At 38.2% G+C, this 26,483-nt stretch overlaps 1 protein-coding gene across 6 annotated transcripts in view; it reads right to left on the bottom strand.

Annotated features, from left to right (window-relative positions):
- The window catches only part of LRBA (LPS responsive beige-like anchor protein), a 747,733-nt gene that overhangs the window by 27,596 nt on the left and 693,654 nt on the right, over positions 1–26,483 (bottom strand). For 4 of the 6 annotated variants that reach the window (XM_051819347.2, XM_051819345.2, XM_051819346.2 and 1 more), the window contains exons 50-53: positions 25,544–25,736; positions 19,399–19,461; positions 13,685–13,840; positions 6,786–6,953 (exon numbers count right to left, since the gene is read on the bottom strand). In XM_051819347.2, the coding sequence (XP_051675307.2) occupies positions 6,786–6,953; positions 13,685–13,840; positions 19,399–19,461; positions 25,544–25,736 (580 nt within the window). The remainder of the gene's footprint in view (positions 1–6,785; positions 6,954–13,684; positions 13,841–19,398; positions 19,462–25,543; positions 25,737–26,483) is intronic. The other 2 variants (XM_051819348.2, XM_070047448.1) reach the window with 1 other exon arrangement.

Below are 26,483 nucleotides of genomic sequence, written 5' to 3'. Positions count from 1 at the left end.
ATTAAAGTAACACATGCTCACTATAAAACATTCAGATAATTTAGAAAGTTACACAGAAAAAGGTGAAAAATCACTTCCAAATCACAGTAACCACAAACATTCTTAGCATATGTTTGGCTATCATTTCAGACTTTTTTCTATGCATGAATACACAATGAAGTGTATCTACGCATAAACATCAACACAAGGTATCATATGTAACGTTTGGGATCTTCTATACTTAGCAATACAGACAGCATATCCCTCCATGTCATAACACAAATTTATAATATCTTTGTTAACGGCTGTACTGTGCTGCATTACGCGGACTTATCATACATATGAATACATGTTAAAATTAGAAATCATTTTTAGTCTACTCTGAATGCCCAAAACTTTAAAAGTTTTTGTATTCTATCTTCCATAACATTTTTAAGATTCCTTTTGCAAACTATATAAGCAAGGCCTCCTGAAAACTATAGTCTCCACGTCTTTAAAAACATCTATCCCCGCTCACGCCAAGGAAATAAAGTGAAATCTCAGTCGTGGAAAGTTACGAGCTACAAGGACAAAAGCTAAAAAGCTCAATAGTCATGTGGCTTTAAGCCACAGAAGGCAGAATTTTAAGGAATTTTTTCATACCTAAAAACTTTTCAAATCCAAAATCTCAATTCTGACCAAACCTCCTTGAATATAAAAAATTGCTTTAAGAAATTTGCAGATATATGAAATGCAATGATACACGCAGGCAATGTTATGTTAAAACACCCAGAATATAAATTTCTAGAAGACTTTTACACCTCTGTGCTGTAAAGCCACATAAGTGGGCCTAGCAATGAAAATGGAGGTAACTGGAAAAAATAGGGTAATTGTTGCTTTCCAAACGACATCATAGAGGTATTTAAGTATTGAATTTCATGTAAAAAAGGCTCTTTTTTCATAAATTCTCAGGAACATCTAAATTACAACGTGAGGTGTATATGCACAAAGCTGTCATACAATTTCTCTAATGAAACGAACTTTTTGGGAGGTGGGAAAGGCAGCCTAATACGCTGTTCCAGAAAGTCCTAATTAAATGTATCCTTGGTAGTTCTGTAATAACACTGGTCATGCTTGTGCACATACGTGCACGAAGAGTTACACAGAAAGCAGAACAATCCTACCTTCTTTTAGAACTTAAAGAAGGGGGTGCACAGAACTCTAAGTTTCAGGGTTGTTCAGTCTCGCAATTAAATGCAAAGGCGACAAAATTTTCTTTGAGATCCTCTGTCTGGAGAGAATTTGTACCTCTTAGATTTATTCCAGCAAGTGTTTGAAATTAAACTTCCTATCAAAGCATAAGGTATTAGTCAGCTTTCTTCGGTATGGCACTATTAAAGTCTACATATGAAGATACTCAGTTTCAATTCAAGGGCATAAATCACCAGTTCTTCTGTTCTCATATTTACATGGCTATAGCCTGCGGGCTGGATGGTATAGTCGTTTTTCTCTGCAACCAAACAAGGTAAATAAATGTGATATATTGGCACATCACCCCACCACTCTGCATATGGTGCACATTAAGGTTGTATTCATTTGCCATATGAATATAATTCCTTTTACCACATCTACTATTAGTTACAAGCAGTAAATACAGAGTTGTTTTGCTGGAACTCGAGGGCCTGCATTACATCATGGAGCACTAAACATCCTGGACCTTCTGGAGAATTTCATAGACATACTTTTAATGTCACCTGAACTTGAGCACTGCATCACAGTGCTTCAAAACCCTACTTGATGAATTCTGCAGGGGAAAAAGAAAAATACAGGGTGTTCTCAGTGTAGCAGTGAGCTTCAAAAATAGGGCCAGGAGCTAAGTTCCTGAGGAGACACACACAAGAACTCATGTTCTTGACAAAGAACTCGATCAAGAGTCACACCCCAGGTATAAAAAGGCTGCTTGTTGTAAGCATTCCTTTCATATTTAGAATTTGGTGCAGACAAGGAACCCAAATTCAAAATGAAACATGAACTAAACAGTTTCCTCCAACTGGAGCTAATGCAGATCTGCAATCGAGAAGATAAGAGTTTGTCTCGTGACAAACTGTGGTGCTTTGTTCGATGAGGCATATATTATGCTAACATTTTCCTTAAAATCTTTCTTGTAAAGTTCAGAGGCCAGGTTAGGATCGGGGGGAGAAAGGGAAGAAAGTGATTTCTTTTGAAAGACTCATATGGTCCAACACAAATGTACATATTTTGACATTTGTGACCCATAAATAATATATCACAGGTAATTAAAAACAAAGTACACCTGTCTTAATAAGCCCCCGTGCTCATTTTTCCCAGCAGTTTGTCCCCAGATGCATCCAGCAGATGGTGCTCTAGGACACTTGCTTACAGGCAGTGAGACTGCATTACATTCACCTATATTTTGGCAAGACAAAGAATATGGATTTATCAGTAGCTTCAGTAAAACATATTAGGCTTTATGATAAAAGAGGACATAATTCCTAAATATGTGCACAGAAATATACATATGCATTAGCATATGTGCACAGAGCCAAGTAGTAAATAATTCACACCTGGACGTATTATGATACCACTCTTCCTAGAGACTTGATGAGTAGTCTATGTGTATATCAGTGGTATTTATAGTCATATCGCAAGATCATTCTAAATTCATTAAAAAAAAATTTAGAATGCCTTAAAGTTAGAATTCATTTTTAATTATAGCAGGAATGTCTCATTAGGGTGATACTAGTAAAATTAACAACAGCAGGATTTACGGTAATGACTCCAGTGATTGATGAGAGTATAACAGAATGAAGTTTTAGACAGAGAAAAAGCAGGGCAGCCATGGCATACAGTACTTTAAAAAACAGCTCTGTGGTCTGTGAGTGCGAGCCTCATGGTTAATAAAACCTTCTTTCTAATTAACGGTGCTGAAATATTCTTAAAGAACAGAATCTTGTTTTTTTTTCTTTTTTTCTTCAATAGACGCCATTCCCATAAAGGAGAAAGCTGACATAGATTAGCATGTCTGATTGCAGAGAGGAAAAAACTGCCACCTTTCAATCAAATCAAAACCAGAATGCAAGAATGGAAAACTACTTTACTAAAATACTGCACACACAGACCTATGCAACACCCCGCCAGCCAGCAACCATTTGCGTCTCAGGCTAATCAACTGCGGCTTTGAAAAAAAAAAATTGCTCAGTTACCTAAAAATACATAAATAAATGTTTAGTTTTCAAAATCTGTTTATGTATTAATATAAAGATGGTGTTTAAATAGCTACTTTGTACACTTCCGTCTTGCTTTTCTAAGTAAGATCGTGCCAAGTTTAAAGTACGTAATCATCTATTGAATGCATGGGGGAACATTTTCTGCAAGATTTGGAAACGTGCAGTCTGGACAGCGTTATCCTGGAGGGCAAACGAGCATCCCAGGAAGAGCACTGTGGTGGACAAGGTTCACGCTGAAGCACAAAGGGTACTGGGGCACAGAGAGGTGCCACCTCACCTCCATGAGGAAAACAGCTCTCGCGCAAATGTTCTTCGTTCATTCCACAACTAAATGGAATCCTATTTTAATTCTTGTTCTTATTGAGAAAATTGCATTTCACAGGAGATAACTGGCACACGACCACAGCATCGGAGATGAAAAGCTCTCGGGTACACAGGAGAATAAGCCTTTGGCCATGCAGGCTAGGCAGGTTTCTTAAAACACCTGTGCCTTTTTAAAAGTCCCAAATTATACTATTTATAGGTTTCATCCAGTTTAGACTAGCCTGATTATACCAAAGCAATGTGCATATTAATACTAGATGACATATTAAAAATTAGCTACATAGCTAACAACTTTATATATGGCACTAATACCAGATTTGGAGAAAATGGTGTAAAATAGACTTATCCTAGGAGGTAAAATTACTTCCTTTTCTCATGGTTTTTTAAATAAAATAACTAAATATCTGAGTGAGACCTAGAAAATACAGAAAAAGCAGTAACATATATTTTTTTTCATTTACCTATTTTCCTTTCAGGAAAGAAAGTCTAAAATAAAAAGATTTTGCAGCTGAGGCGTTATGTGAATTTATAGGCCAAATCCAAGTCATCTGTATATGAAAGCCTGGCCACTTCTTAAGGACCATTGATAATGCACCTGAAAGACACAATGTAGGACTGGGCAGGATCTGAAACCCCACCTCTGAGAAGCCCTGCCTGCAGCCGCTGCAGCGTGGAACCACCAGTGAGCCAGAGGCTTATAAAGCCCGAAGCAGCCTGCGTGAATGTTTACAACAGTTTACAGACAGTTAAAAAAAAAAAAAAGTGTCTTTGTGTTTTCTTTTGAAAAGCTTAGACTAGCTTCTTCATTTTTCTATCCTAATGTGTGCAAATGCTCCTAATATGGAAAAGTGCTTATTTGTCTTTCTCCCAGATTCATCCTTCAGAACTAAAGCAAAATTAAATTGGGACATCAGACGTTACAACAAACAGGGCCAGGGAGGATGAGCTTCGCTTTGAGAAAGGTAATTTAATTTAGTCAGGATCCATTAAGATTCTCTAAAATTTGTATTACATGTACTGTGGAGTTATTCTTTTATGTTTTTCTTACCAGCATTCCTAGGAGTTAATGTGCACCATAATACAATGAGAAGGTATAGATGGCGTGATTATGAAAAATACAGCATTATAATATGCACCTTAAGGCCAACAAGATGATGTTTGTGTGGTGGTTTATTTGCTTAAATAAGTAAATAAATAAATCCTGTGCTTCTGATAATACCCTAAGTCACTTTCTATTGCTGCTTTCATTCTGCACAGCATGGCTTGTAACTTAGGTCTTGTTTTTACTACAAACCCCAGGATTTGGTCAATCCTACTTGATTTGTTTTATTAAAGGATACGTATGTAAAAACCATCTCTAGTGTGATTTATTAGGTGTTTAAATATATAAAAACAAATATATACATAGGTCATTATATATAAGTAAAATACTTTCTTCTGGAAAGTTGAAAATTTCTAATTTTAAAATATACGTGAAGTTCTGAAGTGCAATGGTAAATACATACAAGTAGAGCTAATATGTTGCCAGCTACTGCTTAGAGTACACATTGGTAATGACTAGTATAACATATAGATCATGACTGAGTCCAAAAGGATTTTACAAAACCCTAAAATATCTGTCTTTGTGTGTCTGTGTATTGTTGTAGGTCCGTTATACATCTTTCATTATTTTAAGGTAAGAAAAAGTTCTTCCTAAGTAGTTTGAGGCAAATAATAAAACAGTAGGTTTGTTATCTATTCAAATCTAGGTTTCCCTGAGATAATCTGGTGAATCTCTTGTAATCAGGTTTATAGAAATAGGAAAAAAGAAATTGAAAGTACTCACTCACCCTGAGGCCAGAAAGAAAGAACCAGAATGTCAGAGTCCATGAGGTAGTTTCAAAAGAGTATGAACAACACATGCCCTGAAATTTACATCTTTACAACTTTTCTTATAATTGTATGCAGAATGGAGGTCTCTGTATAAATCTGTGAAGTGCACATGGAAGCACTCCCACCACACACACACACACACACACACACAAATTGGGTCTGATCACGAAGACTGCATTATCCATTGGATCATATCTTCTATTTGTGTAGGGAGTTATTCCCATTTGGATCAAAAATAAGAATTATATATTATAGGTTCATTAACTAAAAACTGTATTTACTCATCACTCCAAAGTATAAGAAGAACTAGTTTTGAAAAATACATTGTATATATATATTTTTCAAAAAATTGTACTAGACTTAAGTTTTTTGAATAAAGCTTTTGCTTTCACACCAATATACATTCAAGCATAGCTTTGAGAAGTCAAAATATGATGAGCTTAAATGTACTGAGACTCTTTCATAATTCAGGGCTGAGTGGCAGAAGTAAGGTCCATGGTATTCAGGCAGAGTCATCAGAAACGACATGATCTTTTCTCAACCGAATACACTGTGACTTGCTTTAAATTAAGAAACTGTAAATATTTAAGAGCAGTTAAAATGCTTTGCCTTACGAAGTAAAAATCTAAAGCTATTTTTGCAAGAACTCCTTAGCGTTGTCATAATCATTTTAATTAAATTCTCATTTTTCAGGTGGTCCCTTTAATTGTTTTTTCCTACTTCTTAATGTGTTTTTCTAAAGTCATTTCTTTTCTGCAGCTGTGTGTGATTGGTTTTAATGGTAGCTGCTTCCTTTTTTGCTTTCTGTGAATTACAATTTTAAATGGTTACACATTTTTTGTTTTACTGCCTCCAACATAGTTTCATAAAGATGTTTAAGGCTGTTGGTGAGCAGTTTCATTTCCCATCTGAAAAACCAAGAGCCAATTTGAATATTCTATATTGGCCTTTTATGACCTGTTTTATCTTTTAATATGGAAATGAAGCATAATTTTATAAAAACCAGTTTGTTTCCATGAAATCATAATTTTTATTTTACTCTGAAAATATGAATTCAATAGACAAGATAATTTGTGATTGCTCTTTTATATCTTATTGTTCATGAATAAAACACCTCTGTTTCCTTTGGTGATAGCCATTTGCACTGATGCACTAGCACTTTTAGATCATAAGAATAACCTACAGTATTAAAAGTGAGATTTTAATTGTCATTGGTCACAAAATGTTAATAATGAGGCCATCTACACCTTTCTGAAACTATAGCTGAGAAATAAATAATTTATAATCCAGTTTCACTCTCACCATTATGAAAAGGCAACTTCACTGCAAAACATCATTCTATATCACTTGTAAAAGTTTGCTTGAAAAATAAGTCATACTTACTGCCTGGGTTATCTCCAACCCCACTGCTTTTTCCATTCCAGTACCACAGCAGAAGGGTTGCATCACGTGACCCTGAGAGAATGTAGCAATTTCCCCCAATGTATGACTCAGAACGAGTGAGGCAAGTGACGACATCCCAATGGCCAAACACAACTTGGATCAATTTTCCTGAAATACAAAGCAATTTTTAATGTTAGTATTATAAAAAAAACACATTTCTAGTGAACAGATACTTGTAAGACAATGATACTACATTAATTCAGATTCTGACGATTCCGATTTTATAATTTGAACTGGTCCAACCTAAAAGTTTTGTTCACAAACTAACAGAAACAACAACAAAAAATCAACTTAATAGTGATAACACTTTTGTAAGGCATATGTTAAAACTATTTCAGTGCATCATATTGGAGGACCACATGCCATACTTAATTTATAAGTGTCATAAGAATAAAGTATCATAAGAATCATATTTGCTGATTAAAGCAGGCCCAGGAGAACCCTTATTTGAAACCATTTTAACACTTTCCTTTCACAATACAATAAAAGAAAACTTAGCTACCTTTCCATGAAAGTATTCTACAATTCAGATTTCACTAACACAAACCTGTCACTAAATTAGGGAAGCCTTAGGGTAGTCCTTTTTTTAAGGCAAGGATAACCTCAGTGACTTCGGGGAGCTTCCGCTAGCTTCTGCTTTATCAAATCGGGGTTGTGATTGCAATTTGAACCAGGTTATCCTTTCTTTGTTTTAATTGTCTGCAACATGGAAATTCCTTTGGGGGCGATGAAGAAATCAAGATTATGGCAGTTTAATGGTAATGAATGAAGACAGAGGCGAGGGGACTGGTGAGCCTACTCTACATCTGGGGCTTCAAACACAAGAAGAGTTGTTCACAGAAAGCTGTCAGAAAAAAGGTGAGGCCCTTACACTCTGGAATCTTTGGTTAATCAGAGATGGTGGTCGCAATTCACACAAGCTTGACCCTCTTCATCTCATCCCTGCTGGCTTGTAGGTAACACTCTCCAGAATATCTATCCTTGATATCCAGCATGGCCCTTTCTTTTCTTTTTTTTTTTTTTTTTTTCTGAATAAGCAGAGTGGAGTCATAAAAATAAAATTCAGTGGAGCCATAAAAATAAAATTCAAATGTTCAAGAAAAAAGATCCCTAAGCTTCTGTTTTTATACACAGACGCACACGCACACGCACACACACACACACACATATAAAAGATGCCTAAAAGGCCTATGTGTTTAACTTGGCATAAATGATATACTATTCAGAAGCTTAAAGTCTCAATTAAGTATTGGCATCTAAGTGTATTTAACTTTTTAAAAATTATTTATTTGAAAGGAAGAGTGACAGAAAGAGAGATATCTTCCAACTGCTGGTTCACTCCCCTAATCCCTGCAACAGCCAGGGTTGAGCCAGGCAGAAGCTAGGAGCCAGGAACTCCACCTGGGTCTCCCTTGTGGGTATAAGAACCCTAAGCACCTGGGCTATCATCTGCTGCCTCCCAAGAACATTAGCAGGAAGCTCCATCAGAAGCAGAGGTGGGCCTCGATCCCAGGCACTCCAATACGGGATGTGTATCCTAAGTGGCTGTTTAACCTGCTGGGCCACAATGCCTCCCCTTACTTTTGAAAGTAATGATAAATAAAATAAAATATTTACATTAAAATTTTAATTCTTTACTTTAATAAACCCAAAGTTTATTATAAAACTACAAATTTCAAAGTAAAATACTGAAAAGATGTTTCTCTAAATCAAATGGAAAGTGAAATACATGTTTTCAGTCATGAGTGGCAGTCTTTGCCCATAAACCTACTCCTAGTAACTTTAAAATCAGATTTATTTCAATCTCAAATTGACCTTCCCCACTAAGGAACAAAGATTTCAGTGGAAGCAAGTGATTTAATTTATAAATATTCAAAATATTCACTTCTGAACTTCAGCCTTTCAAATTGACACCAAATTTGACTTAAAAATCAGCTTATATAAAGAAAGAATGTAGTAAGAATTCAAGACTTTTTAGAATAAAAAAATGTAAATAGAAAATTAAATGTGAAACCATAATAGTTTTCACTTCATTTCAGTCCCCGTGAAGAACCATGGGGACAGGCAAGCCTTCCACGTGAGAGGTACCTCAAAAAGCTCATGCAGAATGGAATTTTTTTTCTGTCATTTTCATCTTTACTTTACAAAATGGAATAGAAAGATGAAAATTTATTTTGGTGCAAAAATCCTTGAAATGCATGTGTTGTTCTTCATTAAAACGCATTTTCTATGAACTTTCTGAAAGCCTCTGATAGGACAAGGTAACAGGCAGGTAACTGAAGGCACTTATCAGTAACCTGAAAACTGGAAGTTAAATCAGTATATTTTAACTACTTAAAGAAACAAGGGGCCAGTGATGTGGCATAGCAGGTTAAGCCACTGCCTACTCCAGCATCCCATATGGTTGTTGGTTCAAGTCCCAGTTGCTTCACTTCCCATCCGGATCCCTACTAACGTTCCTGGGAAAGCAGAGGAAGATGACCCAAGTGCTTGGACCCCTGCACCTACATAGGAGACCCAGATGAAGTCCTTGGCTCCTGTCTTTATCCCAGCCCAGTCTGGGCCACTGTGGCCATTTGAGGTGTGAACTAGTGAATGGAAGATCTGTGTGTGTGTGTCCTTCTGTCTCTGTAACTCTTCCCTTCAAATAAGTAAATAAATCTAAGCAAACAAAAAACTGAATACATCAAAGTGTGATTATGTTTTTGATCACAGAGTAAGTCCAGGGACTTCTGCATTAGCCTGTACCTAAATGCTCAGAGCATACCCACTACAGGAGTGATTTCAATAGGTTATTTATGGGTAGGCTTATTTAAGATGTGAGATCCCTCAACCCAGTGGGCTGCAGCGGTGAGTATGACTGGAGTAACTACCATAGAGTAGGCACTGAAAGTGGAGGCCGCCAACAAGGAAACGCAGGCGTTCTGGGCACACCAGGAGGCTGACGAAGCGCAGTTACTCGCTGGGGAACTTAATTTTCAATGCACGTGAGGACAAGGTGGAAAGATTTAAGCTGAAAGGGAAGGCTGGATTAAATGTAGGGGCAGGAACTTTCCAGCTGTCCATGCTAATTCTCATTAGTTAAGTCATTGTTTGCTTTCTCCAACGTCAGTGAAAGGAAAATGTATACTCAGTCATTATAGTTTCTTTTTAAACCAAAGTTTCCTAGTGATTTAATTTTTGCCCCCAAAATAATAACAATTATTTCCATCAGCAAATATTTACTGAGCACTTACTAGGTGCCAAGCATTACATTATGTAGAGCAGTGAACAAAAAGACATGATGCCTGTCCTCAAAGGATTTACTGTCTAGTGTGGCAAACAGACATTAAACAGAGAACACGAACACGTATAATTAGGAATAGTGATAAGTATTTAAGGAGAACAAGGTAGGACGAGTGAAAATTAGGAGGGAGAACACATTTAGACTGGGTATCTGAAAAGGCCTACAGGAGAGAGCGGCGCTTCCAAAGTTACATGTGAAGTAAAGGACTTCTATTTTAATACAAATGAACCTCATTCTCCACAGTTCATACTTGGGGCTTAACTCTGGAAAACAGTTTTTCAAGTTTGCTTTTTCCTGTTCTGGCAGCCTTCCTTGGCAATATTTGTTATTGCTACGAGGTTGGGGTTCACTCCTCCTAAATAAATCACAGCATACAAATACCTGCTGCTCTTTTTGGTAAATTATTTTCTGATAATCTCATAAGTGTTCCTCAACCTTTATTTTTTGTTTCCTTTAATACCAGTCCACCTCTCCACACACTAATATCAGATATTACCACAAGCACTAGAATATCCCCTTTTTGACAGAACAAATTTTCTAGTTAATGTTTTATTTGACAGCTGTGCTACAAATAAAAAAATTCAAGCTTAGGACTCCGCAGCACTGAATCTAAAATGTGGCCTGAAAATAATCCCGACTGCTGGGGGAGGTTTTATTGTTGCCTCTGCTGTTCTGGTTATGCCCCGAAAACATGATTTATGTTTAAAGAATTTCCTGTTACAACCTGTGTTTCTCCTCCCTCCCCCCCAAATCTAATAAGAGAAGGATTTTTGGGGGGGCTTGCATGCTAAAATATAATTGAATTCAACACTTGTGATAGCTTTGCCATTATATATTACTGATCATACTGTTTTTCTCTTTGCCTCTCTACTAAACTTAAGAAAAAATATTTAATATTCCTATTGTTATAAAAACTCAAACACATATTTACCCTAAATGAAATTAGGTTAAATAAAATTAGCATCAGAGTTTGTCTACAATATGTTAAGAAAGATACTAGGACCATCATCTGAGATTATTTTTTCACAACTTTTCTAAGTCAGTACCAGTGGAATGAATTTATAATAAGGCTCCTCCTTATGAAAACATTTTGCATACAACCACAGAGACATAATTTTTAACAATGGTACATAGAGGATGTCTGGAAAGAGGAGATGGGATGCTATCTAGTTTATTAAGTCTGGCAGACACAGCAGGCATTTAGTATTAAAAATTACGGCATTTTCCAAATTAACCAAAGACTGACTGGTAACACTCGTACAAGGCAACATGGTGAATTCACAAAGAATGCTAGTTCTGTCATCATTAGCAATATGCATGTCAGCAAGTTACTTAACCTCTCTAAACCTCAGTTTTGTCATCTGAAAAATGGGGGTAAGGATGCCTATTGACCTCACAGGATTATTGTGAGGCTGAAACAGTGTCATGAGTGTGAAATAATTCTGTAAAGTCCGAAGAGTTGTGTGAATGTAGGCATTATTTTAGCTATTAGCATTATATGAAAGTGAAGTCAGCTTTACTTTGCAAATATTAATCTTTAATGCCTTTAAAACACAATAAGGAATGCCCAAAAAACCTTCAAAAATACTCAGATGTCAAAATCAAAGATTAACATAATTTATGATTCTGCTTATATGACATTCTGTAAAACACCAGACTAGAGATGAGGGGTAGATGCGTGGTGACCAGGAGGCTGGGATGGGGGAAGGACTTGGCTTCCAGCAGACAGCTCTGGGAAGCTGGCAAGACAACCGCTGTGCACCTTGACCTGGCGCTGGTGCCCCAGCCCTGCACTGTTAGCACTAGCGGAACTGTAAGCCAAAAAGAATGAATTTTTCTACGTCAAGTGAGAAATACCTTTAAAAAAAGTGTGAAAAAATCAGTATGTAACCTAAAAGATTAATTAAGAAACTCTTGTGAGAGGATGTAACAGATTTAACCTGAAATTTGTGCAAAAAAGAGAGCAGAATTTGAGGTTTAATTTGCTAAAGTTATCATTATCAGAATAGAAAAAAACTAAAATTTGAATGTGATTTGCAGAGAAAATTCCTCATTGCTATACATTTATTTTAGGAAACATTATCAATCCTCACTGCATATTTAGAGACTGTTAGAGGAGTTTAGTTTAACAGTAATGCACCTCAAAGACTTACACAACTAATAAACACCCAATTAATTAGAAAGCCTCAATGATCTTTCCGGAAATACAGAATAAAAATGTAAAATACAAGATTATCAGTTCCACAAAACAAAAAGTAAAGAGATTAATGCCTAAAAACCATTGCTAGGGTTTATTTCTGCAGTTAATATTGAACTTGTTTCCCCTACTCTCTCATAGCTACATTACAATACTGTCATAAAAATACACTCAGGACAAACTTCTTGAATAATCAATAAATATTTGTTCAAAAATATACTATACTTAATAAGGCAGGAGCATGGAGATTATTAATAAGACTGAAAGATGATTTATTATAAAGTATTTGATTAACTAGAAGTCTCGATTGAAAAGAATTTCACATTCCCTCAACATTTAACAGACATATGTAGATCCTTGTCTCAGCTGAAACATCTTCTTCAACAGTAAGGATCAGTAAGTTCTAATATATCCAAATATAATTTCAATTCCTTTAGATTCTCGAGTCTAAGTACTAACTAGTTTGTTTCATTCTGCACCAATTTCTAAAGTAGCCACGTGCAGCTGAGTGACAGGAATAATGTCCTGACAAATGTGCTGTTTGGTGACGTCATCGAGGCAGGAGCATCACCCCGTGTCCTGACACAAACCATACAATCTTAGGGGACCCCCACAGGACATGCAGTCCATCGCTGACTGAAGTGTTGCTGTGTGGCACATCACGGTGCGATATAGACACTCCATTAAGTTCCTTCATGTTTCTCTATTTCCTATACACAAAAATGTGTAAACCTTGACTAGAATGGATCTCCTCCCATAGCACTGAGTTAAGCAAGGGTTGTCCCTTAGAGAGATGTATGCAAATGAACATGTAAACTTCCACATTCTAACAAGAGCTTCTGTCACATACAAAATCAGTAGTCAGCTACTTTTCTTCATGGTGGTGTAGCTCTCAACGACAGCATATGCAGAATTAGGAAGAGGCCAGATAACTAGTCGCAAGAAATAAACTTAATGAGGGAGTCCTCCCAATAAGGAAAAGAAAATCCTTAAAATAATACAAAAGGAAAAACAAACCCATATGTATGTGTACTTGCCATAAGATTATGCATATACACATGTGCCCAGTATCTGCATGCCAGGATTTGCCTTCAAAATCAATTATTCTGTAAGCATGAGCTTGGGAGACAAACATACTATAAAAAACCCTCTCTTAAAAACATGCTGAAGCTAACAACATTGGACTAGGTATACTGTGGATCATTACTTGAAAAGGCCACAGAGTGTCTTCTTCCTCTATTTTACAAGCTTTACAAGTCTACAATTTCTGGAAGGAAGAAGCTGAGAAAGCACCATAAGCCTCTCAGTGCTACTTGGTAGTAAACTTGAGCTCCAGGTGAAGAAAATCTCAAGTACCTGTGTCTGTAGAGTAGACTCGGAAACTCTTATCCCAGAAGCCGCCGACGAGAATGTAGCGGTTGTCTGAAGTGACGACAAAGCACTGGGAATGGACCTGAATACTTTGGTCCAACAGGTCAGTGATTTGCCTCCTGTGCATTCCCGTACTGGTGGCTGTGAAAACAGAGGAAGAGAAAACTACTAAGCACACGTGGGCAAACAATTCTGGCAGTCTGTCTATCGGGAGTTGGGGGCGAGGGAGGAAGGGCGACACACTGCAAGGTAAGGATACTTGATCTTTAATTTTGAGTATAATAATACTTGGACGATCAAACAGCAAAGCAGAACTGATTGCTAGACGAATGCTCAACTTCTGCCTCTCAGTAAAACATTTTTGCTTAGAGGAAAGAAATAACACCATAGCACAATGTTAAAACAGCATACAATTCACAGAACGTGCTCCCTAGCTCTTGGGGCAGCACCAAACTAGATTACCATCCAGACTGCGTTCACAGTGAGGTTTGTGTCTCTGACAATCTCATTACATCTATTGTCATGAGAATGGATTCATGTTGTGACAATCTATTACCTTTAACATTTTGTCACAAGAAAGAGATGTTAGGATTTAAATGTCATAGATGTGAAATACTGTAGCATCCTGTACCACTTTGGCTTTAACGGGTCTTTAATTTGACTAGAAGGGAACTCCCATTTCCCCCGTTTACAGCTGCACTCGCGTGAAGGGAAGGGGTAGAATGACTGTTTATTAAAGATTCTCGTAATTGAAAAAGTCAAAGCACAGCAGATTGCCACTTTCTTACTCCTTACTTAAGCAATAAAACAAGACAGCCTGGCAGTGTGTTTCCAAGGTGCTACCTCGCACCCGAGATGAGGTTTGTCACAAGGCACAAGGTCAGACGTGGAGTGACACCAAGCACGTGGGCACACTAAGAACACTTCAGAGGCACACTATCAAGTGTGCCATTTTTAAATCGGGGTTTTTTCATTGGGATGGCTTTTTTGGAATTCTGAGGGCAACAAATAGAAAGCTTTGTTTTCAGTGATTCAGGGATTATTTTCTCATCAAATTCCTAGTATAAATAATACCGCCCAAAGAAACCTGATGGTACCAGAAATCAGAACACACAAAACCAATTTCTGCATTTAATTATTAAGCTCTTTTACCATAATTTTCCATTTTTGGGGGAATACCCTACAAATATTTTATTGCTAAAATTCAAAAACAGAAAAATGTCTATTCGTGTACATAACAACTAAGTATGGGTAGTTTAAAAGAAGCCTCAGGCCGGCGCCGTGGCTCACTAGGCTAATCCTCCGCCTTGCAGCGCCGGCACACCGGGTTCTAGTCCCAGTCGGGGCACCGGATTCTGTCCCGGTTGCCCCTCTTCCAGGCCAGCTCTCTGCTGTGGCCAGGGAGTGCAGTGGAGGATGGCGCAGTGCGCCGGCCGCGGCAGCCATTGGAGGGTGAACCAACGGCAAAGGAAGACCTTTCTCTCTGTCTCTCTCACTGTCCACTCTGCCTGTCAAAAAAAAAAAAAAAAAAAAAAAAAGCCTCAAAAAGTCAGATGGAAGGAAGTGCACCTTGCTTTTCTGGGTGTCACAGTTTGCCACAGACAGTCTCTTAGTAATGCAGCTGTGTGAGACAACTTTATTTTTAACCCTAAAAAACCTAGCAATTAAAAGAAGGTATGTGGTACTCTCCACACTGGTTACTGCAGTGCTTCGCTCTACATGGGGATTTTAAAAATGCTTACTTCTGTCGGTGTTTATATGTCTTTTGCTGCTATGATATACACTTTCACTGGTCATATTTGGGGGGGAGTGATCTCTTGGGAGGACCTTGACAGATTTGGACATGAACTGAGTAACCACAGAGTACCCATGAGTAACGGTTGATGCATGCAGATAAACAATTTTCTAAGCAAGTGCTTACTTGTAATTTAATAGTGCAAAGTCTTCCCCCACCATACATCTATCTCTGTATCTATGGATCTATCTACTTATCTCAGAACAGCCTGTCCATTTCTCTCATAGTTTATTCTAGTAAACCTCTTGAGATTCAGTATTGAAAGTATTTTTATTTGATGAAAATTAGGTATATTTGTCTAGATAAACAGTCTTCAAACTGGGGCAGGCATACCCCAAGGAGTAGAAGACTTCCCAAGAGATACCCAGGCACAGATGGCTTTAAGGGAATCAATTTCTAGTTTCTCAACTTTCATATATTCTCTTTCCTGAAATTGATTTGCCTGAGAACTCTCCTGTGAATTTTTCTTTCTTACCTCCCCTTTAGCATGCCCTTTTAGCACTAGATAAAATAAAGGCCTGGTTCCCTTCCATGTAAAATCTTACTTCCTATGGCATTTTGCTCAGGGCATTAAAAAAAAAAATCTCTTTGAGAATTAAATAAAGGGACAGTTCAAAAAACTGATGTGATACTGGAAAATGAATGCCGCAATCAGGTGGTTTCCAATTCACTGCTTTCACTAAAATGGAATGAGGATTGATAGATTATTTAAAATAAGTTTCAATAATGGAGTGTAAGGTGATAGATAATTTAATAATAGGCCATAATGATAACTGTAGGAATTTTGCCACCTGACTCAGAAACAGGCTCCTTTTCCAACTATTTTCTTATGTAACATTCCTCAGACCTTCCATCTATAGGAGCAAAAAAAACCCATCAGGATAGATTTTGTGACCAATCCTATCTTGCCCTGTAATAAATATTGCTCATCCATGACTATAGGAGCTAACTGTAGGGAGGACTCACATCCATGCTGAAAAAGCTGTAATTACAATACATGTTCATTTTGTATGTTTATTGTTTACTAAATTTTATTTTCATATAATTATAAGTCTACATGAATATTTGCAATGATCACTCCAATGCAGATGAAATTTTCAGAAAGCCAGGCCTTATGGTCACTGAAAATTTTAAATTTATATTTACACATGTTTAATTTTTCATACATTAACGGAAACTGTAACAGGTAATCAATTTTAAAAGTGAAGATAATGTTCTGTGGGTGAAGCAGAATAAAAATATAAAATCAAGATGAAAAAGGGAATGCCTTAGGGGTGGACATTTAGTGTAAGAGCTAAGATATACCCTTGTCCCACATCAGATTGCCTATGCTTGATGCACAGCTTTGCTCCTAACTATCCAACCTTGTGCTAATGCAGATCCTGGTGGCGAGTGATGATAGCTCCAGTAACTGGGCTCATACACTCATCCACTGGGAGACCTGGACTTCACTCCCAGCTCTTGGCTCCAGCACTGGCCCAGCCCTTACCCAGTCCCGGTTGTTGGGGGCATTTGGGAAATGAACCAGTTCATGGAAGTTCGCTCATTCTCTCTGCCTCTCAAATAAATAGAAATGAATAATCTCCAAAGGAATACAATGAATTTCTAACTGCTAATGGCTTTTTAATGCATTAAAAAAAAAAAAAAACAGAAAATGTTGAGTATCAGTTCACTCTGATATTTAGATTTCATTTGGCATACTGAAATTTTCTTCCACTATGCCAGGAATTATATATTTAAACTTGTGATGAAAATTTTTAGATGTCAGTTTAAAGATACATGAAAAGGTACATGGTTGTGTGTAATTATTTCAGGGTAAAGTTGCAAACAATCTGATAAACAGAGATTTACAGCAGAGATGGTAAACTATGGCCTGCAGGCCAAGTCTGTTCCATGCCTGGTTTTATACATAAAGTTTTATTGGAACACAGCTAGGTTTCTTTGTTTATATATTGTCTGTGGTAGCTTTTGTGCTGCGACAGCAGAGTTAAGTAGTTGTGTCTGAGATGTTAAGCCCCACATAGCCTAAATTATTTACTATCTGGCCTTTTATTGAAAAAATTTTACACCTGCTTGGTCTCAGGGGTTATGACTGCTGAAATTATTTGACTCTATAGGATATTCATTGTCAAGTTTTAAAGCACATAATAAATGTATAATTCAGAAATAATGCTTTAAATGATGTAGCAACTTGGATTTACTGTTTTCCTGACTTTTAGAACTATCTAAGTGAGCATTTAATTTTTTTTCCTAGGTGGTAAATGACAACTATTCAAAGAAAAAAAAAAAAAAAAAGTAGGAACAGAGTAGTATTTATCCTTCCTATAGATAATTACTACCTAGATTTCTGCTTAGATTTAAGAAGTAGATTAACTTATTTTTTAAAAGATTTATTTATTTGAAAGATTTACAGGGAAAGAGGGAGAGACAGAAATGAATTGGTTTTGAGCGTAAGGTTCATCAGGGATAGCCTGTTTGCAAATGATAGCCATTTAGCTCTCCACTGAGACAAAAGATTTTAGACAAAAAGCTAAAAGCATAGGGAATATACCATATTTTAGAACAATAAATCTGTTCATTTATATGCTTTCTTTAAAAACTTTAAAATTCCAGCAAATTTAGACCAGCCTTGTCATATAGTGGCTAAAGCCTCTGCCTCCAACACCGGCATCCCATATGGGTGCAGGTTCATGTCCCAGTTGTACCATTTCCAATCCAGCCCCCTGCAAATGGCCTGGGAAAGCAGCAGAAGATGGCCCAAGTGTCTGGGCCCCTGCCATCCACTTGGAGACCTGGAGGAAGCTCCTGGCTCCTGTCTTTGGCCTGGCCCAATCCTGGCCATTGCAGTCATCTGGGGAGTGAACCAGAACATGGAAGATATTTTCTCTCTCTCTCTGTAACTCTTACTTTCAAACAAATAAATAAATCTTCAAAAAAATTTCCAGTAAATTATTTATGACATAGAAATCTGACAAAAAAGCCAAATATCCATGCTGGTATCCTATCCCCACAGCTAAGCAATGAAATTTTTTTATTCTAAAAGTTACTAAACAGCAGCTTCCATATCAAAGCTTAACATTCTAAGTGATGCCACATCTGAAATCCTCACACATAACAATGAGAAAGGCTAAACTAGAGAGTCCAACCACCCTACTCAGAAAGCACTTGAGCAATTAAATATTCTAAGTCATCTGCTGCACATGCTCATTCCATTCGGATGGCTCTTCCTCCTCTCCTCCCTATTTTTTTTTTCCCACTCAACAAATTTAACCTCCAATGGCAATTTATTGGGCTGTAGGACCCTAGGAAAATGAATACAAATATCTTAACACCACCATTGGCTGGGCAATATATTTCAACTTGGAAGCTGCTCTGCAATCGCACATTAATCCCCTCCGATGGAACAGAGGGTCCAGGAAGAAAGGATTGATCTCCTTTAATGATGAAACCCTGGCACTACAGTTTTATTTTTCACAACACAGTGCTGCTAAGAACCCCACTGCTATTATGAAAATTTCCCTAGCAAAGGAGCTCCATCACATTACCAGTGCACCAATTCATCATAACGTGCCTCGCTCCTGCTCATCAACAAGTCTGAGTGATGAAAAGATCCAATATTATCCTGACAGTGCTTCATGCGCATTCTCAATCACACATTATTACAGCATCCATATTAATTTTCAATGACACGCGTCCTAGGCCTGTTCAAATTAGGCAAACCAACGAGGGGGAGTTGATGAAATACCAGCATAGCCACAGCTCATTGCATTCCAATTTGCATGCAAATGGTTTATCAGGAAAATTCCATTCCCAGCAACCAGCAAGTGAAAAACAACTGTAATCTACACTTCAGGGCCACCATACAGAGCTTAATGAATCGCAAAGAGAGAAGGAAGTGACAGACCTATGAGAGGATCGATTTCCACTGGCAGCTGGTATGGCTGGTCTTGTACAGCACCTTGATGAGCTGGAATTCACAAAAGATAAAAAAAAAAGCATTATTTTTCATATACTAAACTACACAAAAATGCATAAGTCAAACCTTATGTAGAATTGTTTCCAACCTCCAAATCACTCATGCAGTTCTGTGAAATATAAAGAACAAAAATCCAGGTGCTTTTATGGCTTGCTTATTAAACATTTATTTTAGATTAGTGCTGTTCTGAACATGTGCCATCAGCAGTGGCTCCAGTCCTGGGCCATAAGCTAGAGCAGATGCTTGACTGGCAACCTCCAATGCTGCAACAAAACAAAATTAAGTGGTAAAGCGTGCTGAAAACAAAATGTGACAACCATCTGCTGACTGTAGCAAATACCATTTTTTCGTTACTTCTTAAAAAGGCAGTTTTGAATGCTGCAGCACAAAGAATCCACAAAAACGTCAATTTATGATGGAGAAAGGGAAAGCTCTAAGTCAGGGAACATTTAATGTTTCATCCATCACTTAAAATCAATCAATTGAAAGTTGGAATAAAAATAAAGCTATCTGCAGATAAATGTTTTAGTTAAATGCATTTGGCTGAAATATTTTCTTAAATATTGGATTGAGGGTTTTTAAAAAAGTTTTATTAATATTTAATATTTCCATGGTTTCAATTTAAAAATACTCTGAGAAGCAAATGAGGTACAAAAATCAATCTAGACTAAAAATAGTTTTTCAGTTCTCACAATGGTTTTAATGACTCAGGCATACTTGTTTTGTCATTGGAAAGAGGTTTTGCAGGTTGTTTCCCTATAAAAGGTAGATCTTTGGAGAAGAAGGGTATTAAGAATTAGGAGCTGCCATTAGCAAGCCAAGCAACCTTAGGAAAGTCATAATACCCAAATGAAGGGTTTGGAATGGATGATCTTTTCAGCTTCATAGTTCTGATAGTTAAATTCCAGGTACTTTTCTAAACTATTTTCCCCAAATGACTCAGCCACTCACCCTTGTCAATGTCTGCCTTTTATGGACTCACAATGCACTTACATTACTGCTTGACTGGTGTTAGGGCTCTACTAAATACTGTTGGATTTTAGATAATCCTTTCAAATGTACTTGAGGAGCTGAAAATGCCAATGAGGTACATCTCAGGCATGGGCCCTTAGCCTGGCTCTTAATAATCTGGCTGAGACGCTCTCATCACACATCGGAGTATCTGGGCTTGATGCCACACTCCAGTTCCTGGCTCTAGCTAACACAGACCCTGGGGGGCAGTGGTGATGCTGTGTTCCTGCTACCCAAGAAGGACACTTGGATTAAATTCCTGGCTTCAGCCTTGGTCTGACCCAAGCCACTGTGGATATTTGGGGAGTGAACCACCAGATGGGAACTCCGTCTTCTCTGTATCTCTGCCTCTCAATTAAAAACTTTTTTTTTTTTAAAGGAGTATATTTCAGTAAGTTCATTACATTATTTTTAAATGTATTATAATTTTCTAGTGAGTAAATATCAAGTTTTCAAGGATATCTGGAAAACTGTTAATACCAATACCTAAGCACAATACTGGCACTAGAAGTTACAGTTGAGTATGTATCACACTAAATTCGCTGAAGAAAGGAAGCCACAATGACTCTTTTTCAATTTTTTTGAGTGCAGGTATCTAACTTCTACAGACAAATTTCAGATGCTTACAGGGAATGATCAGGGTGGTGCTCTGTAGCCTCAGGTCTCCCCAGCAGTGCCATTTATTTACTTCTAGTAAGAGCACTGTCAATCAACACTAATACCCTGGGAATATGCGATCATAGAAATATTAAAGCCATACTGTCGTGGAAGGAGTTTAAGGAGGTCTGGTGACACCTCAATCCCAGTTTTGCCACCGACTGCCTCTTTGACCTCCCTTGAACAAGTCATGTATCTCTGTGTTCTTTCCTGATCTGTAAAATAGGTTAGATTGAACTATATGAAATTGCCAATACCTGACCATTTTGAATACTTGAAAAGGCAATTTCATATGGTTCAAACTAAATACAGATCCTACAACCTCAAGCTGTTGAAGGGACTGCTTTAATCAAGAAGAAATGATTAAAACAGAACTCAGAAACTATAAAATGCTTTACAAATATTAGCTGCTGTTATTTGATATTTTAGAGGTTCTTTAAGTTCTCTTCAATAAGAAAGGAGGATACAGACCATTTCTTTTCTCTTTCTTTTAAAGATTTATTTTATTTTTATTTATTTGAAAGTCAGAGCTACACAGCGAGAGAAGGCAAGGCAGACAGAGTCTTTCTTCCATCTCCCCAACTGGCTGCAACAGCTGGAGCTGCACCGATTCAAAGTCAGGAGCCAGTAACTTTCTCCAGGTCTTCCCGCATGGGTGCAGGGGCCCAAGGACCTGGGCCATCTTCTACTGCTTTCCCAGGCCATGGCAGAGAGCTGGATAGGAAGTGGAGCTGCTGGGATTAGAATCAGTGCCTATATGGGATGCTGGCACTGCAGGTGATGGCTTTACCCACTATGCCACAGCGCCGGCCCCTAGACCATTTCTTTTCTAAATCAGGATTCAAAGTAACGACAGGGACCAGCTGTCTCATGAATGAGCTATGGAAATCATAACTCCTCAGAAAAGAACCTAAATTTTTTTAAAAAGTGGAGCACACTTCTGATCCAGCTCTCTGCTATGGCCTGGGAAAGCAGTAGAAGATGGCCCAAGTCCTTGGGGCCCAGTGCCCACATGGGAGATGCAGAAGAAGCTCCCGGCCCCTGGCTTCGGATTGGCATAGCTCCCACCATTGCGGCCATTTGGGGAGTGAACCAGCAGATGGAAGGCCTCTGTCTCTCTGCCTCTGCCTCTCTGTAATTCTGCCTTTCAAATAAATAAGTAAATCTTAAAAAAAAAAGTTAGTATAAAATATATTTGAGGTTTTCTAAAGAAAAACTGGCATTTTTGATGTTTGTTTTTAAATCAGGACATGCTGACAGGTGAAGATGGCAGAAGACATGGTACAAGAATGGACTTGAGTAAACACACATGGAATGAGGCACAGAATCCACAGAATGGACGCCGAGTGTAGGTGTAGGTGGAGCTCGGGATCGGAGATCACACTGTAGAACAGCCGCTGCTTGTGGTGTGTCCCCATGTGTTACCATGCTTTGTATTTGCCAATGAAGTGTGCAGTGCCCTACTGTCGAGTGGGTTGTCTAGGAAGGAGGATACAAACAGCACCAGTGACACAGACATAGACACTATGATGCCTCCCTGGGGAGAATGATGGGCAAGGAAGCTGCAGAACTATGCCGTGCCCATGCTCTTATCTCACAGAAAGGCAAGCCTGGGCTGCACACAGTGGGATACTCCTTAAGTGGTACTCTAATGGAAGGATTCTACCCTTAACTCACTTTATGTATTACAGAAAACAGGAAAGAGGACACTTAGCTACCGTGTACTAAGGGAAGCAAGTTTTTCAGTCAGAGACATGGGCTGCTCGAAAGCGAGATGTCAAGGAGCTTAGTGCTCCAAATGCCTTTGGTTCCTGCTGAGCTAGCTCTTTCCTAGAAACCAAAGATAAAGCTTTCTCTGTCCTCTCAAATGCGGCCACTGTTTAAAGTGAACAAGTTCTCAGGATGCCCACAAACTGCCACCCAGGATAAGCATCATTTGTAGTGGCCATGACATCACACACGTGGGGGCATTTGCAAAGCTGGAAGGTTAATGCACTTGGAATAGGTGACCCCCTGAAGTGTATCTGACAGAACATACCACCGGCATGTTTTTCTTCCAAAGAGCAGAAACCTCATCTAGAGAAACCAGACATCACATTTCTTAAATTATAATCATTAGTTCCAAAATATAAATGTCATTTGCATATGTATTTACCTCTGCAAAATATGTGTACTTCAAGAAAACATCACAAAAGCACTAACAAGAGATATTAAATACCTACCACACTTTTAGCATCTTCACTTTTTCTGAAACCTATTTTCTAATCAAATACTGGCTTTTCTTTCTATTCTTTCATTCCTAGATGCCAGGAAAATGGCTATATTTACTCAATTCTTTTTTTAAAAAATATTTATTCATTTATTTGAAAGGCAGAGATACAGAAAGAGAAAAGGATGGCCGGCGCCGTGGCTCAATAGGCTAATCCTCCACCTTGCGGCGCCGGCACACCGGGTTCTAGTCCCGGTCGGGGCGCCGGATTCTGTCCCGGTTGCCCCTCTTCCAGGCCAGCTCTCTGCTATGGCCAGGGAGTGCAGTGGAGGATGGCCCAGGAGTTGGGCCCTGCACCCCATGGGAGACCAGGAAAAGCACCTGGATCCTGGCTCCTGCCATCGGATCAGCGCGGTGCGCCGGCTGCAGCAGCGGCCATTGGAGGGTGAACCAACGGCAAAGGAAGACCTTTCTCTCTCTGTCTCTCTCTCTCACTGTCCACTCTGCCTGTCAAAAATAAAAAAAAAAAAAAAAAAAAAGAAAGAGAAAAGGAAAGAGAGAGAGTTTCCATCCACTGGTTTACTCCCCAAATGGCCACAAATGCCAGGGCTGGACAGGCAAAAGCAAGGAGCCAGGAGCTTCTTCTGGGTCTCCCATATGGATGGCAGGGGCCTAAGTACTTGAGCCGTCTTCTGCTGCTTTCCCAGGCACATCAGCAGGGAGTTGGATCAGAAGTGGGGCATTCAGGACTTGAACCAGTGCCCATTTGGGATACCGGCACTGCAGGCGGAGGCTTAACCTTCTATGCCATAGTGCCAGCCCCATATTTACTCAATTCTGATACCAACCACAGATTCTTTGTGAGAGGTACCTTATTATGCTTAGTCAGTATTCCAGAGTTTTGTTTGAATATCAATTTTGTTCCATTCTAAACCATCTGCATTGAATTTGTATTTCAGGGGCTAGGATTGTAGCAAAGCAGGTTAAGCAGTTGAGCCTAGCATCCCTTATCAGCGTGCTGGTCGAGTCCCAGCTACTCTGCTCCTGATCTAGCTCCAGCTAACACAACTGGGAAGGCAGCAGATTATGGCCCAAGTACTCGGGCCCATGCCAGCCATGTGGGAGGCTAGGATGGAGTTCCTGACTCCTGGTTTCAGCCTGGGCCAGATCTCGCTCTTGTGGGCATTTGGGGAGTGAATCAGCAGATGCAAGATTTGTCTCTCTCTGTGTTGCTCTGCCTTTCAAATAAATACATTTTAAAGAATTTGTATTTTTGTAACTATTTCAGGAATTCTAATGAGAGTGTTTTATGTACACTTTAGTTAACAGACTATTAAAATATATCTTTCAAAATTTCCTATCTAAAATAGTAACTTGGGAAGAACCCCATAATATCCAGGAAAGACTTTTAAGAGATTTTTCTTCTTCTTTAAAAAAAAAATTCTAACTAGTTGCCAAAAGGAATAGTGCTAAATCCTGGTCTCAACATTCCTGTTCTAATGAAAAGCAATAAATCACAGAGGGATGGTCATAAAATCTGAGTCAGAAAGCTTGGGTTCAAACTCTGCCACTGACTGGCCACAGGAGATCCTGGATGAGGCGGGTCTGTGCGCTCAGCGTCCTCAAGGCTCAATCACAAGGTTGGAGGACATAAACTCTAAGATCTCTTCCAACTTGGATGGCTTATGATTCTAATGGTGATTTCAGTTAAGCATGACCATTCCACACGTAATGGAAATAATAAAAGGTACTTATGAGTATGTAGTATTTTGGCTGTGCAATTTAAGGGTTCTGTTTTTCCATCATTTACAACAAATGCTACTATGCCATTCAGAAAAAGACAAGGTTTCTTGCATGTAAGAGATAATTTCAAGTGTGTGTGTTTATTGAGTAGATGAGTGAGTGAAAAAAGAGGAACATCTGATAAACATATAGACTCTATATATCATATATATAATATCATTATATTAAAATATTATATTAGAGACAATATTTATCTCCAAGGATAAAAACAAACCACCAGATGCCAAAGTATACATTATCTTTTATCATTGTACTATATGTCTCGAAGAATTCAACATATTGATTAAATTAAAAGCTTGCCGGTTGAGATGGACTGTATCTAATTGGCTATTGCAGTATCTTTATACAGGGTACAGCGGTTACTATGCCTTATAATGATATTTCTTTACTTACCAGGAAGGTTGTGCCACTTGTTCACGGCAAATAGCCTATTAGCAGTGACTGTGATCACAGCAGGGGTTGCCAAACCCGGCTGGGTGTTGGCTGCCACATGAGTGACAGGGGAGTTGGAGGGAAACTTTAGGACCATGATAACATCCTGCTGGGCTTGGTCTGTGAACATCAGTGGACTCTGCAGGAGGAGATACTGTTGAGTGGGCATGACAAGACCCAAATATACAAGAAGGAAAAGACAAAGAAAGACAAGAAAGAGAGGGTACAGGAAAAGAAGAAGAAAATCATGTTAACACAGGTTGCTAGTAAAAGCACAGAGAGCAGAAAAGCTTGCAGAAACAGCAATTATGATTTGCTTGTTTTCCACATACATCATTATTTGAAAATTTTTTAGATTGAAATAGAATACATTAACAGAAACACTTCAAAAATCTATAAATTTCATTAGCCCCCTTTTTCTCCCCAGTACCATGAATAACTAAAATAATGATTTGATTTCATTTCTAAATAGGAAAAGTATTGGAGATCGCATTAAACCACTGCAGTTGTTATTATGTGCCACATAATGATTTTTTAGAGAAATAAAAAGGAAGGAACAAAATAGTCAGTAGGCATAAAAGCAAGCAAAGGTAATTCCAGAGATGATCAAAAGTAGTCATGAGTTAGCATGAAGATTTTGACAACTAAATAAAGGGATAATCAAAAAATGTATTTATAAACAATAGTCAGATGCCATGCAAATATTGTAATAGAGACATAATTTATGAAGGTAATATACACACTTAATTATAAAGGTGTTTCAAAGCAATGCATAATTAAATGTAATTGTAAAATCAACATATTTGTATGGTGCGCCAAATCATAGGCACTGTATTGTAATGCAGATGTAACTGCGTCCTGCTGTAGGCAGGGATAAAGAGAAATACCTAGTTGCCCTTCC

This window comes from Oryctolagus cuniculus, chromosome 8 (assembly GCF_964237555.1).
Source record: "Oryctolagus cuniculus chromosome 8, mOryCun1.1, whole genome shotgun sequence".
NCBI lineage: Eukaryota > Metazoa > Chordata > Mammalia > Lagomorpha > Leporidae > Oryctolagus > Oryctolagus cuniculus.
Note: the sequence above shows the minus strand (reverse complement) of the source record. Positions and strands in the feature narration are given on the sequence as shown.